A 15,939-nucleotide genomic window follows, 5' to 3' on the forward strand; every position below is an offset into this window, starting at 1 on the left:
TATTGGCAGGAGAGCCCACAAACAGGGGCTACACTGTGTGCCTTTTAACAGCACAGCTGAGGCAACACAGCTGTGTAGCTAAAAACTGTGTAGTGTAGACAGTCTTCATGTCTTGCAGAGTTATGAATTTTAGTTTGCAGGCTTGTCTTTTGAAGGTGTTGTGCAGATTTCTTTTGAGGATGTGTACTGATAGGGTGGGATAGCTTTGTGAAAAATGTTGGTCACAGGCGATAAGATTGTGTGGTTTTGTCTTTTTTTAAATCATTTTTCTGTGTAGGGCTCATTAAGAGTGAACCCCACAGAACACGCCTTTCCAGATTCATTTGTCCGATGCATATGCCTATTGCAACATGTGGTGTATCTCATTCAGTACATCAAATGCCCGAACAACAACTGTGTTGGTGAAACCAAATAATCGCTACTCTCTTGAACGAATTCACCCAGCTTGTCTCAACCTGGAATCTAGCTAGGAATCCTACTGATTCTATAAATTTGGAGTTAAATTCTGTAAGTTATCAACTGGTTGAGGGAGGTGTGCCTTTTCTGCCTTGGCTGTCAGCTGACTGAAGCTGCCTGGTTAAAGAAAGGAAGAGAGAAATCCACTTACAGATAGTTCCAAATGCTTGAAACAAGAGCAGGGGAAAACGCCATCTAGCAAATGCACCTAAAACAGCGTTTTGAATTCCTATGGGAAAGACACTGTTTTTGTCACTTCAGAAACTTTGATCTGTCATCAAGGATAGAAATGCTTACGGTGAATATTTCTGCCTGTGTTCAGATTTGATTAACTAACTTAAATGCAAAAATTCCATTAGATTGATATCTACATTCCTACTATTGTTGAGATGGCAAAGGTTAATACCTATGTTAAGGATACATCATAGTCTTGAACTGAGATTTTTATTTTTTTTTAAAGGAACCAAGTACTGGAAGTGTTAGTAGCTTTGATGACTATAGCCCGTGTCCTAGCACTCCTATTGAACATGCTTATCGCAGGCAACATTCTAGTTCAAATAATATAGGAGAGGTTGGAATACACTGGAAGCTGATTCCAATTACAGGTAAGACATACTACTAACTTTTATGCTGCCCTAAAATGTAAAAGAACCAGTTTTCTAAAGGTCTCATCTTTCATAGATCCCACTCTTGGGTCACTATATGTAGAGTTTTTTGTTTTTAATATTTGATTATTATAGAAAAAGGCTGAACTATAAGACCCCAGGGATCAAATTCTGCTGTGTTTATACCCATGAAACATCCCATTCTCTTTACTGGGCATGCTTAGCTGTAACAGAGATCAGATTTTAACCTCTTGGATGTGATGAATAAATAGGAATAGCTTTGGTAATATACTGACACATAGTGTAGCTGTCTAGAATTGTGGTCTTCATATTCAGTCATTTGCTTGAATTTGTATCTCACAAGATGTATCAGACTAAAAACAAAGTTGAAGTTGTCACTTTGGTAATGATGGCACACTTTTTACTTGCAAAATTAAACAGGCTGATACTATGGGGTTCAACACAGAAATCCTTTAAGGTTACAGTTGACCTTACTTGAAGAAGAGTCCCTTTTTCACCAAATCAAACTATTCTACTAAAAGTACTTCAGAGTCTTTTTTCATCTTTGACCGTAAGAATGAAACCCATTTTTCTCAGAGAATCTTCTTTAAAGAACCTTCTCATCCTACCTCTTGATGACTGAGTCGACAGTATTAAGTCCCTGAGAAACTTAAGAGTGTTGGCTTGAGGGGTGTGGGTGATGGGATAGAAGAGGTGAGAAGTCAAGAGCCATACATGCATCTGAGGCTGGGCACTGAGCCCCTTCTCTGCGCGTGTGCATTACCCCCTCCCCCCCTTCCCTTGTGACTGTCCCAAATATGATGTATTAACTGCCATACCCCACAAGTAAAAACTATTGGTTCCTGCTCATCTTCTAAGAATCCTGCAGTGGTAGCTGTAGGTGAAACTGGATTGGCCTTACCAAAGGGCACTGAGACCATTTTAATACCCATCTTCTTGGTTTTTATTTCCACAAACTTCTTTGTAAGCTTTTGAATTAGGTAGTATAGCTTGGATATCTGACCTTTTGCAGTTTAAGCCCCGAAGGACATCAGTACCCATTCAGTGCTTTGCCTGGAAACAATTACTATGTGTGCTGACGCCACATGGTTGTGGAAGTAGCAATGGCAAGGAATGTGATTAGGCAGCTCAAACTATAGTTTATCATAAATGCTGGATGTGGGCATTCTTATGAGGATTTGCCAGTTGGCTGTTACACAGTGTATAGTAGTCTACTAGGTTTCAGTATTATGCCAAGTGTTTTTTTTATCTGAACCATGCAATTCTCTGTGAAGTATTCTCTCCTCTAAAAAGAGAAGGAACATCCCTAATCACCAGAGACGAAGGAGGTGGTGTGTGTTTAAATTAATAGACGTCACCAGTGTTACAAACTCTAGGGGGTTAACTTTCAAGTTAACTCTTACTCTATTTATATACTGATTAGTTCTATAACACAATTAGTTTGAGAGGTGCTAGAAAGTATCTATCGAGAAACTCTACAAATGCTAACTGCTGCTCTCCCTCAGGAGGGGCAGGAAGAGATCCAGAGGATCAACTGGAAAAACATGGAGATAACCAAACAGGTGAGAAGGATGGCTGCGCTTTTTTTTTCCCCATATGCCACTACTTCCCAATTTATAGTTTCTTCTGGTATTGCCATTGAATTAATGGAATTGATTCACTAGAGTGACCCAAGAATGTTAAAGGAGAATTAGAACAGTCTTAAGATTTCAGGCTTTTCTGTCAGTTATTTGATTCTATCAAGCATACCTTCCTGAAAATGTAATAGCGTCAAGGAGCCTTTGAATTTCCTTTTAGGGATTTAAGATCTTTTAAATAGCATCACGTACAATAAGCTTCTCTGCCTCTATATAATAGACTGCATCTGATGGTTTGTGGGTTTCTTTATTTTTGTGGTGGAGAGATGGTTGTGGAAGGAAAGCATAGGCCCCAGGGAAAGCAACTTCAGTTTTTCGCTATTTTCTCAATTGTAAGGAGATAAATTAGTGATTGATCTATTGCTATCCGTTTATAAATAGTAAGGTTAAAAAAAAAATCAAAATTGAAAATTGCTACTTTTCATTTTCAGTCCTCTATCATGGTTGTGAGGAATGACAGAAAGTCCTGATTTTTTAAAGTCGTAAATTCTTTGCTTTTTGTTGCATGATGCTTTCCAGTCCTTGTCACTGAAAAAACTTACTATTGCTTTTTAGTTACCTAACTTACATGGATATTTTGTGTTGCTGAGCACTGGGTAATCTTCCATGTCTTAATTGCTACATAATCCAAACTTCACAATAGGCTGGAAATAAACCTGGGTTTCAGTTTTAGCAATCCGCTTTCTTGCTTATGATCACTTTGTCCTAACCAGAACCTAGTTTTATTCCTTAAATTAAAAGTTCATCTTGAATCTCCAGAAATTCAATCCAACTTGGTTCTTGCTTGCTTTTCCCTGTTACCTTGTACAAGAAGGCTAGTGGGATAGTAGATCTTAAAAATGATAGCTTTTAATGCTATTCATCTTGCACCCTAAGCTATTAAATGTTCTGGGATATTTTCCTTTGGCATGCACTACTTGAACTACTGATATTTTTAAAATAAACTCATCAAAACAGTGTCTCTTCCTTTTGTCGTTCTAGAATGACATCTTTCTGCAGCATTGCAGAATCTTGCTGTAAAGCAACAAGAATAGCTAGATCTTTTTTTTTTTTTTTAAAAAAAGCTAGTATTTTTCTACAAACTAACTGGACAGACCAAATTAAAGTAGGAAGTCAGATATTTGAACAGGAACAAACGCTGGAAGTTATTTGCTCAGTATACCTGTTTGACAATTTCTGTTGTGCCTACACAGTTAGTTTCTCCTGAGTATTTGTGACCCAATGGTGTAGATATGTGAAGGATGCCACCTTCAGAGAGTGCTCATTAAAAGTAATGTCTTGCCCCCCCCCCCCCCCCGTAAAGTGGCTGAAAATGCTTTGAGTTTAAAATTCTGACCCCAAAGGTTACCTTTGCATTGTAGTTTGCATTTCTGCTGTAGTTGTTAACGAGCCTTTGCAAGCAATGACGCTTTTCTTTGTTACATAAGGAATACTATCAGGTTTTGGGGTTTTTTGTAAATAGTTTCTCTTGTCAACAAACTTGAATAGCAACTTAAAGTTCTACATGTTCAGATAGCCTTATGTTGAAAGGCAGGATCTGTCAAGTGTGGGTTTTTGTTTTTTAAATGCACTGAACTTTTCTCTTGCAAAACAACTAAGTTGATCTTTCAGGTGGTTGTGATGTCTCAAATTAGTGATAAATCTTGTAGCGCATCTCTCAATGATTTTCATATTTTGGTTTTGGAAACTTCACCATGTTCTACATAGTGAAGTATGGCGGGGGGGGTCCATAATAAAAATTTCGTTCCTAATAATCTGTATTTAAGGATGTAACTGAATAGTAATATGTCCTATTGAAAATTTAGAAAGTGGTAAAATTTATAGTATTGTTAGTTTAATGTGATTCAGAAGTATATGAAAAGATTATAGTACCATATATTTCTGGGTACAAAGATAAAATAGTTTTGTGAAAGATAAGCAGCTTGACACAAATGAAATGCACAACTGAGAACATATTGCCTGCAATTCACACTAGGGCAAACTAGGTTTAAAATCCTAACATTGTGTAGGCTATGGTGGCTACAGTGGTGCTACATTCTGGTAACTTTTTGCTGCTGGAAAAGTCTTCAGGGGGAGGAGGGGAAGGGAGTATATTTTTAAAATGACTCTTAAAAATATTCATGTAGCAGTGACTTCTAGATTCAGATGCACTCTGAATACCTGTGTATTGGTTCTGAGAGTCAAGCTCTGTTCTCTTCTTTTTGCATAATCCCCAAAATAAAGATTCTACAGGTCATCTTTAGACCCTCAGTTGCACCTAGGCAACCCACTTGCCTTCCGTTGTAATTGCTTGGAACTTAATTTGAGAAGAGAAGAAATAAGAGTCTGGCACAAAGGAATAGAATCTGTTCACTTCTGCTTGGCTTTGCATAGATAACAGGATTTTAAAATCCTGAAACAAATCTTATTTTTGTCACTAAATTAGATTGGTATCCTGTTAAGCACACAAACAGGTGTCTTTTGTTTTTGTACTTACTAGTAAAAGTATAATTGCACTTTAAAGGGATACGAATTTAAGACGTTCTTACATAATTTTAGGTTTCAGAGTAACAGCTGTGTTAGTCTGTATTCACAAAAAGAAAAGGAGTACTTGTGGCACCTTAGAGACTAACCAATTTATTTGAGCATAAGCTTTCGTGAGCTACAGCTCACTTCATCGGATGCAAGTGAGCTGTAGCTCACGAAAGCTTATGCTCAAATAAATTGGTTAGTCTCTAAGGTGCCAAAAGTACTCCTCTTCTTTTTACATAATTTTGGATACCATTTCTACTCCAGAGATGACACATCTCTTCCCTTATCCCCAAACCAGATTTAGTGATTTTACAATCTCATTTTCTACCCCCCACTTTTTTTTTAATGGTTTTTCTCTCATGGTGCTGTTAGAAAGTCCCACACAAACCGAAGAGGAAACTGATAGCAATTTCAGCTTTTCCCAGGTACTACTACACAAAGTGCTGTCAAAAGCACAAAGTAAAAACCTTTGTTTGCAGATTTGGCAAAGAGGCAATGGATTGAATGTGCTTGGGGACGGAACTAACCATATCTAGAAATGATCTTTGTCAGGCTTGGAATAATGCAGTGAAACTTTTCCACATCTGTGTAGTGTTACCTGGTCTGTAAATAAATGGAGGGCTTCTGTTACTGCTGTTAATCTTGTATTATTTTATGAGTATTGAAAGAAACTTGCTTAACAGCAAGGTTGTAGAGAAACCTGGGGTTATGAGGAAGTCACTAGCTGAACTCAGATTTTTCATAATTGCATGCTAACAATGCTTGCAAAAATGGCTCACCATCCAACTCCTCATTTTACATGCACACAATTTAAACTCTAAACCAGTGGTTCTCAAAGCTAGTCCGCCACTTTGTTCAGGGAAAACCCTTGGCAGGCCAGACCAGTTTGTTTACTGCCGCGTCCAGAGGTTTGGCCAATCGCGGCTCCCACTGGCCGCTCCAGGGTAATGGGGGCTGTGGGAAGGGCAGCCAGCACATCCTTCGGCCCGCGCCGCTTTTGGTAGCCCCTATTGGCCTGGAGCAGCAAACCACGGCCAGTGGGAGCCGCAATCAGCCGAACCTGCGGATGCCGCAGGTAAACAAACCGGCCCAGCCCACCAGGGGCTTTCCCTGAACAAGCTGTGGACTGGCTTTGAGAACCACTGCTCTACACCATAATATGTGACTTCTACTTAAAAGCTAGATAGGAAGAAAATGTCAATGATTTAATTGGTCACCTACCCACTTCAGTCTGCTTAAATCTTGTGAAGGTTCTGTTGCTTCCTGTTGTTCAGTAGTGCTCATCAGATATTATTGTCGGACAAAATGACTTGCTTATGATTTTTCATTCCTAAGTGAGAGTAATGAAATCCTAAAATACTCTGTTTTTTCTTCCCTCCTCCCTCCCCCCGAACCTAAGAAAGGTTAAACTGAGTGCTTCTGTACTAGCACTTTGGCATTAATGCCTCAAATGCAGAGTTAATTTGTTAGGTAGAAGTTTTGATGCTGTTTTAAAATTATTACAAACTTCAAGTGTGTATTTTTGTTGAATTTTCAAACTTTAGATTTATAATAATTAACTCTTCCTGTATAGGTCTGAAATCACCAGAAGAACAACTGGTGTATTTACCACCAAAGGATGCCCTTCCTAATGACCCCCGGGTAATAAATAGACAAAGAAGTTCTGATTACCAGTTTCCATACTCTCCATTTTCAGACATACAAAAGGGGACAAAAGAAGATGGATTGTATACAAGTCACGTGGAGAAAAATGAAGATCAGTGTGCACTAACAGAGCACCCTCTTGCATCTAAGCACTCCATAAGTGGAATAATAGAGTCTACATTACTGGAAGAATACAATCTCTTTGCAAGAAAGGTTCAGGAGATTTTGCAGCAGAAGAATATTGCATATGTGAGTGGAATGTCCACTCCTGTCTCTTCAGCCCAGGAGAGGGTAATGAGACTTTCTCAATACATACATTTACAGGCATCGGAAATCTCTGTCCAAGAGTATATAGAGAGGCTGAGTGAAAAGCTGAATAATGTTGCTCTGTCATCTTCTTGTGGTAGGCATACTCCACCTCTTAATTCTAGTCCTGATCCAGCAGGAGATGCTGTAACTGAGGCTCAATTGAATCCTCTACCAGAACAAGGTGTATCTGTTTCAAGTGACTTTGACACTGCACTGTTATCAGAACCACTGTGTAACAGTATTGTGGAGGAGCCAAACTGTAATGAGCAGCATTCATCAATGAACTTAACCATAGTGAAAGAGGAAATGGACCATGTTAGTGCCACCACAGAGGTTTTACTGACATCTGATAAGAACACTTCCAGTGATGATCCACTGGAGGCACCAGAAAAGACTCAGAAATCACCAGATAACTTAAACATTTCAACCCAACCAGCACTCTCTGATTTTATAAGCCAGTTAAAACCTGAAGTATTCAACAGCTTGGTCAAAATCATTAAAGATGTACAGAAAAACACTGTGAAATTTTACATTCATGAAGAGGAAGAAAGTACTCTCTGCAAAGAAATACAGGTAAATAGGTTTTTCCTTTGGGACCTATCCTTAGCATAGAGCTAGGGTGTCTCACGCTTCATAGCTTCTGTAGGCTGAACAAATTGCACACATCAGGGGCTTCTTGCATTCCTTCATTTCCCTTTTTCCCCCCCACTCCAAGACTGCAGAAGCTCACTTTGTGCCATGCTCCCATCCCCTTCTGTTTCAGGAACTCCATCAACCAGTTCTTTTGATTTATAAACAGTTGCAGAGCTGCTCAAAGCTGTGGCTCTGTTAATCAGCTGGCACAGGCTGTATCCCCCATTTTCCTCCTCTCTGTCTTTCAGTTATTCCCCAAAATCACCAGGATTTTGCTCATTGATGCTTGGAACATTCCCTGAAATAGTGGTGGTCAAAAATTCCACTACATCCAAACAGAGATGCCATCAAGTTGAGTGTAAGGCCTTGAAAGCTTGTCCAAATATTTCTACATTTTAAAAATGGTGTTAATTGGAGCCATTCAGTCTGGGATAAATAAACCTGACTTGCAAACACATCAGTAAGGTATAGATGCATTTGAGCTTTGAAATTTGGTGTTACTTTTTCATAAGTCAGTGAAGGCTCGCCTGTGGCATATTTGCACTCAATTTAAGTCTTCCTCTTGTCTAGGAAAGGTATAAACCTCTTTCCAGCTGGACGATGGGATTAGTTGGAGAAGACCTTGTTTTGTGGTTTTTGAAAGTAGCACTGTAGGGCAGCTTCTGTGAGGTTTCAGGAATAAAAAGAGAAACATGATCAAAAGCACATTTTCCACTTCAAGTAGAATGGAGAATATATTAAGGGATGGTCAGGGAATGAAAAATTCCTATAAAATTCCTATAACTTTTGCTTCTTGAAATTCCAGATAATGTTGAGAAATTACACTTCTGTGTTTAATATTAAATATCATGGAGTTGAAAGTAAAATGTTTTTGGCTTTTAGTGAAAAGTGCATTTTTCAGCAGGGACTAAGGTGGTCAGCCACTTAGATGGAGTTCCGTAAAAATAATTACAGAAATAGCTTTACAAAATTCATCTAGTCCGTGTGTTTCTTTTTAGCTAGTGCTCTTGAGTACAAGTAAAAAAATCCTACAAATATTTGATTTAAAAATGCCTATGTGCTTGCTTGAATAGTAAAAACTCTATATGGTGAGCTTTGGAATTGCATTGGTTTAACTAATTAAATATGTTTCTCTCTCTCTCTCTTTTGTGGGGTAGGAATACCTTACAAAATTGGGTAATACAGAATGCCACCCAGAACAATTCTTGAAAAGAAGAGCTACTTTAGACAAACTATTGATAATTATTCAAAATGAAGATATTGCCAGCCTCATCCATAAGGTACATTAAATACATTTAATAGTACTAGTTTAATTTTAACTGTGAAATATAGAAAGTTGACTCAAAGCTTAAGTTAGTCACTTGCATTTAAAATGTTTCATTGTAATGTGCATCTTGACTAGAATGGATTAAACTTGTTTTGACATATCCAATCTTGTAACTCTCTTGCACTACTACTTATGACCACATAACTTTTTTCCTTTTTAATTTATATTAGATAAAATGGAAGCACTGCTTATAATTCAATAGCCAAGGTTGAGTTGAGTTTGCTCCTAAAGCAGGGATTTAATCATTTTGTTGTAGTATTTGTTGAGTAATATTCTGATCTTGGAAGTAAATTGGTTAGTCTGAATTTAAAATTAAGAAATTTAACACCAAGTGTTAGGGAATTTTGAAGCAATTTGCTCAGTTAAGATTATTCTGGACAAAAAGTCTTTAAAAAAATCTAAAAGCTTTTAGGTATACAGTGCCCAAGATGTCAGTGAGTTTTAGTTAAAGGATTGTTTTCCATTATTTTTCAACAGTGAAAGTTCCTCTTTCAGCAGGGACTGACTCTGACTATTGTTTGAAAGAATTGCATATATAAATATTCTTTCAAAATGGAACTAAGATAAACTTACCTAATGTTAGAGGCCTTTCTGAAAAATGGCCACCTATCTCCAATTTTCAAGGAAACTGAGGCCACCCAGGGCACTCTTAACACAGGGCTGTTGGCTTTACTTTAATTGGAAACAATGTGAGTCAGTAGCTGTATTGAAAAGGGACACCTTAACTGAGAGCAGCTTTGGCCTCTGTCCCACTGAGAAAAGAGGGAGATGGCAGCTCTTTTGAAAGAGGCATTTATTTGGAGAGAATATTATGCACCAGCCTCTACTGACAGATAAACCATAACAGAGGCGGAGACTAAATGTATACCCCATATCAGAAAAGACAATAAGAGAATGCCACCATGGCTAAACAGCAGAGTAATGAAGGCAAAGGCAAAAAATACTTTTTTTTTTTTTAAATTTAAATTTGGAAGTCCTATTTTAGTGAGGATAATAGGAAGGAGCACAAACTCTGGCAAGTCATGTGTAAAAGTATAATAAGGCTGGCCAAGAGAATCTAAGAAGCAACTTGATAAAGACACACAAACTAACAGTAAGGAATGTAAGTACATCAGATGCAGGAAACCTGCCAAATAGGCATTAGGACCACCCGGTGACAAAGCTCTTAAAGGAGCAGTCAGGGAAGATAAGGCCATTGCAGAGAAGCTAAATGAATTCTTTGCTCAGTCTTCATTGCAGAGGGCTGTGCGGGAAATAGCTCTGATGTAGATATTCTTTTTTGGAAACAAATTTGAAATACTGTCCCACACTGATGTCAGAAGGTAGCTAATGTAACACCAATTTTTGAAAAGGGCTCCAGAGGCAATTGTGTAAGTTACAGGGTGGTGTGCTTTAATTCAGTAGTGTGCTAATAGGTTGAAACTACAATAAAGAACAGAGTTATCAGACATGTAGAGAAACACAGTATGTTGGGGAAGGGTCAGCACAGCTTTTATAAAAAGGAAATTGTGCTTCACCAATATATTTGAATTCTTTGAATATGTCAACAAGCATGTGGATAATGGTGATCCAGTTGATAAAGTACTTGGATTTTCAGAAAACCTTTAACAAGGTACCTCACCAAAGGCTCTTAAGGAAACTAAGTCATGGGAGAACAGTGAAGGTCCTCTCCTGGATCAGTAACTGGTTGAAATATAGTAAACAAAAGATATGAATAAATGGGTCAGTTTTCACAATGGAGAGAGGTGAGCAGGAGGGTCCCCTGAGGAAAACCTTTGCTGTTCAACATATTCACTAATGATCTAGAAGGAGGAGTGAACAGTGAAATGGCAGCGTTTGCAGATGAAACAAGGTTAGTCAAAATAATTTTAAGTCAAAAGCTGACCACAAAGATTTACAGAGGGATCTCGCACAACAGGGTGACTGGGTAATGAAATGGCAGATGAAATTGAATGTTAATAAGTGCAAAGTTATGCAATTTGGAAAAAGTAATCCCACCTGTACATATGTAATAATGGGGTCTAAATTAGTTGTTACCTCTCAAGAAAGAGATCTTGGAGTAACTGGGCAGTTCTCTGAAAACTTCAGCTCAATGCACACTATGTTAGGAACCCTTAGAAAAGGGATAAGTAATACAACAAATATCATAATGCTACTATATAAATACATGGTGTTCCCACACCTTGAATACTGCAAGCAGTTCTGGTTACCCTATCTCAAAAAAGACCATAGTGGAACTAGAAAAGGTTCAGAGAAGGGCAACAAAGATGATAGAGTGTGGAGTGGTTTCCATATGAGGATAGATTAAAGACTTGGAAATGTTTATCTTCAAAAAGAGGAGACTAAGAGGCAATATGATAAAGTCTAAAAATCATGATTGGTATGAAAAAAGTGAATAAGGAAGTGTAGTTTGTCCTTTCCTCCAACACAAAAATGCAAAAGAAACCCAAAATGTTAAGATAGGGAAATACAAAGGTAAGACACCTTTTCACTGTATTGACTCAGTGAGGGGGCAGAAGAGAGAAATGTAATATATTTTTATAATTTCTTCTGATGCTTTAATCATGTGTCATGGCCTCATATAGGGCAGAGTTAAGGTTGTTTGGAAGTCCTGTCAACCTTAATTTAATTTTAATGTAATTTTTGTTTGGAAATATAGATGTAATAATACCATTTGGTCTTTAGTCCTGAACATGCTGTGAACAGACTGCAAGATTCCCCATACAGTTTTGTCAATGCTCATCATTTTTAATATATATTCAACTCCATGGCGGTTTCATTAATGCTGTTCTATGTATAGTTTCATGATGCACTAGGGAAGAGTGAAGGGAACTTTCAGTTCACTGTGTGCACTTGAATTATGTTGATGGCCATGTATAAAAACTTAATTGGGACGGGGCAGCAATCAGAGGTATTTTGTGGAATATTCACCTTTTTGTACTGTCATCACTTCCAACCTCCCCACCTTCATTCTGCCTAAATGTCTGTAATGACTTCATTGTGAGATCACATCCTACAGAAATAAGTACATTAGTCACTTCTGGAAAAGTTTTGTCTCGGAACCCACAAGCTAGCATTGTGGATAGAAGTGGAAAGTAATCCTTGGTTTTCTTTTCTAAACAGATACCTGGTTTAGTAACTCTGAAGAGGCTTTCATGTGTCAGCTTTGCTGGTGTTGATAGCTTGGATGATGTGAAAAACCACACTTACAATGAATTGTTTGTGTCTGGTGGTTTTGTTGTGTCTGATGAATCTGTTCTTAATCCAGAGTCTGTCACAGTTGGTAAGAATTTTTGTTAAAAATCATGAATTTTTAGTACAAGAGAAAGATGTCTTATTGACAGCACTTGAGAATGAAATCCTCCATTTAACTACAGAAGAGAGGCAATGCAAACTTCTTGCAGTCATATGTATCAAGCTTGTTACCAAAGAGAGTTAAAGCAATTCATTCTCATGCACTTTATTATAGCCTTTTTGGAGATTAGCTGTCTACAAGCAGCTGGATTGGGGCCACCAACCAAAATTTCATAGGCTGCTGATGTAGAAGTCTGACCCAAACTGAGAGACGAGACTAGACTGAATAGCTACCTCGACATGAAAAATTTTGTATGATGCCACCAAACCATTAACAGTCCCCAAAGAAATATACACAGTTTTTATAATTGTAGCCTTTATTTAAGACCACATACGTCTCTCCATTCTCTCTCTCCCCCCAAAAAACCCCCAGAAACAAAACTTAAGTGAATTAGTTTTTAATGGATCTCTCTCAATGGCAGTAAGTCACTTAAGGTCAAATTTTAGCCCATGTGTAAGCTTACACAACTTTAGTGGACCTGAGCCACTGACTGCAAACTGTAATCCATTAGAAACTGAGTAATTTTTTATTTTTTAAGTTCTTATAAAGCTCAGTACTGGAGTTATGTTTTCAGCTGTTAATCAAAGATCTGTAAAATGGAAGACCCAATAGTGTTTGGGTTTAGCTTAGATTTTAAACTGTTGTTTTTAAAGCTATATAACACAAATTATTTGTCTCAAAAATAGATAAACTTAAAAATTTCCTGAAGTTCCTTGAGGACCTCAATACACCTGATGGGAAATGGCAGTGGAAAGTCCACTGTAAAATACAAAAAAAACTCAAGGAGCTTGGGAGGTAAGCAGTGTACTCTAAATATAAAGTGTTTGAAATGACATGTTAGAACAGGGATAGGCAAACTTTTTTTTTTTTTTTTTTTTTTTTTTGGCCTGAGGGCCACATCGGGTTTCTAAAATTTGTATGGAGGAAATTTTGGGTCTCCCCAAACAGCCAGGTATGGCCCAGCCCCCACCTCCTATCCGACCCCCTTGCTTCTCGCCCCCTGACAGCTCCCCTAGGACTCCTGCCCCATCCCCAGACCTGCCACCCCAGACTGCCCCCTGCCCCATCCAATGCCCCTGTTCCCCACCTTCTGACCGCCCCAACCCCTATCCATACCCTTGACCATCTTCCCCCCTCCCCCAACTCCCTTGTCCTCTATCCAACCCCCCATGCCCCCTTACCACGCTACCTGGAGCACCGGTGGCTGGCAGCACTGCTTAGAGCACTGGGTCAGGCCGCAGCTCTGCAACTGCGCTGCCCAGAGCGTTGTGCTGAGGTTGCAGGGGAGGGGGAACATCAGGGGAGGGGCTGGGGACTAGCCTGCTGGGCCAGGAACTGAGGGGCTGGGCAGGAGGAGCCCATCAGCTGGATGCAGCCCCATAGTTTGCCCACTTCTGTGTTAGAAAAATAGTGCTCTCAAAGATATAAAATCTTAAATCAAGAAAATATATTTGAAGGGAGTTTTCATCATGTGATACATCATGTAATTTGAATATTGATCTAAATGTAAACCTCCAATCCTCTTTTAAATAGAATGAATGCTAAAGCCTTGAGTCTGCTGACACTTCTGAATACCTATCAGAAGAAACACATGGTTGAGATTCTGTCATATCATAACTGTGACTCTCAAACACGAAATGCTCCAGAATTGGACTGTCTTATCAGACTTCAGGCTCAGAATATACAACAAAGACATGTTGTCTTCTTAACAGGTAAAACCAGAACTTGCAGCTGTCTTTTTCTTAAGTTTGATATTATTATGTTACTAAGTCACTCCTCTTTCTCTTTTTTTGTAAATTTAGAAAAGAATGTCAAAACATTTTCAAATTATGCTGATAATGGAATAGTAGTTGCTACAGTTGATGACTTTATGCAAAACTTCAAAAACCTCGTTGGCTACCACAATTCAATTACGGAAGAAAACAACCTTCCTTCACCTGGTGTTCCTGAAAGACAATCAGGTAATATTCAGCATATTTTATACTCTTTCCAACTAATCAGAGGAGTGGGGTGGAGGTCCTTTAAGTGTAGTGTGTCTTTACTCTTACAAAACAAACTCTGTAGATTTGTGAGGAAATCCCAACTCTCAAGTACTCTGTATTTTAAGCAATGAGAAAGGGAAGCTGGGATTGAATACATTAAGGTATCTTAAATACAGAATTACTGACTAATTCAGTATCCAGGAAAGCCTGATGATGATGAAGAGGGTAAGGTAATGAGTAAGCCAAATGGCATTTCCCTTCTGTTCTGAGGGAAGTATAAGCTTAATGACAGACTTAGAAATGGTAACAAAATGAACTTGGATGTCAGTAATTGTATTCTGTAATTGTCTGATCAAATACTGACCTACTGTATAACTTTAGATGCTGTTTTGACATTAACCCCTTTGGAGCTGGGAGTTGGGATTTCCCAACACTAAACATGACCACAATGCGCAGAAGCTTTTAGCATCGGAATATCTGGACATTCACACAAAGGGTTAAGTGTGTGTGTTGAGTAAGTGAACAAGAGTGGCAGAAGACCAAGCCTTAAGTGATATTGGATTTACAGACCCGAAGCATAACACTCTGTGAGTAGTGTATAGCTTTTTTAAAAATCGTATATTTCAATAGAGTAGGACTTCTCTTTCTTAATATAGTTTTTGTAGAAAGCGATGAAAAGGACGAGGAAGACATGTCTTTGGATTCAGGGGATGAAACATCACAAATAGAAATCTGCAGTGATGCCTCAAAGTATGATTCTCATTCAGAAGCTTTGCAGACAGAGACCAAAGGCTCACATGGAACAGATTCAAAAGAAAACTCTCTAACCGATATGCAGCTGTCTTCTGAAGGACAAATTGGGTTGATGGAAAAAACTTCTAAACTTGATTTGGAGGAGAGACAGCCAATAACTCCTGTTTCTACCACATGCTCTGCTGAAGGAGACAAAAACAATTCAGTAGAACAAGTTCCTTTCAACAACTTTCAAGTTTACAGTAGACAATTAAGTATGTCCCATCAGTTCAGTCATTTTAATGTTCTCACTCATCAGACTTTTCTGGGAACAACATACCCAATTTCCACAAGTCAAAACCAAGAAGGTGGGAATTATTTTCTGTCTGCTTACAGTCAGAGCATGGATACAGACAAGTCATCTTCTCCTAGTAATTGGGATGTAAATTGTGAATCTTCCAGGCCATATTCAAAATAGAAATAAATACAAAACTAAAACTTTTTATAGGTTTGTTGTGGACTTTTCTGTTTCTAAAAAAGTGAATTAACAGTTTCTATTTTATTCTCTGAACAAAATGTTTGTCGTTTAACTCAAATGTTTCCCTGTCTTATTTAAATCATGATGGCCTGTACTAGTTGAAGCATCTGAAAATTGAAATAAATATATATTTTTTAACATTTATTGTATTTGAATTATCTTGTTTTGTTGGCACTTTTAAGTTTTTAC

At 38.2% G+C, this 15,939-nt stretch overlaps 2 protein-coding genes across 20 annotated transcripts in view; one reads left to right on the forward strand and one right to left on the reverse strand.

Moving 5' to 3' along the window:
- Positions 1 to 15,939, forward strand: part of TASOR (transcription activation suppressor) — a 59,750-nt gene that overhangs the window by 36,352 nt on the left and 7,459 nt on the right. The window contains exons 16-24 of one of the 9 annotated variants that reach the window (XR_012159801.1): positions 917 to 1,061; positions 2,588 to 2,644; positions 6,804 to 7,756; positions 8,974 to 9,096; positions 12,267 to 12,426; positions 13,185 to 13,293; positions 14,032 to 14,210; positions 14,301 to 14,459; positions 14,862 to 15,067. Coding sequence is in view for 8 of the 9 variants with exons in the window: in XM_073351508.1 (XP_073207609.1) it covers positions 917 to 1,061; positions 2,588 to 2,644; positions 6,804 to 7,756; positions 8,974 to 9,096; positions 12,267 to 12,426; positions 13,185 to 13,293; positions 14,032 to 14,210; positions 14,301 to 14,459; positions 15,137 to 15,690 (2,439 nt within the window). In the remaining variant the exon portion in view is untranslated. Of the gene's footprint in view, positions 1 to 916; positions 1,062 to 2,587; positions 2,645 to 6,803; positions 7,757 to 8,973; positions 9,097 to 12,266; positions 12,427 to 13,184; positions 13,294 to 14,031; positions 14,211 to 14,300; positions 14,460 to 14,861; positions 15,889 to 15,939 lie in introns of those variants that run through there. The other 8 variants (XM_073351514.1, XM_073351508.1, XM_073351511.1 and 5 more) reach the window with 8 other exon arrangements.
- The window catches only part of CCDC66 (coiled-coil domain containing 66), an 82,276-nt gene that overhangs the window by 19,692 nt on the left and 46,645 nt on the right, over positions 1 to 15,939 (reverse strand). The gene's annotated exons all lie outside the window — the stretch shown is intronic.

Source organism: Lepidochelys kempii, chromosome 7, assembly GCF_965140265.1.
Source record: "Lepidochelys kempii isolate rLepKem1 chromosome 7, rLepKem1.hap2, whole genome shotgun sequence".
Classification (NCBI taxonomy): Eukaryota; Metazoa; Chordata; order Testudines; family Cheloniidae; genus Lepidochelys; species Lepidochelys kempii.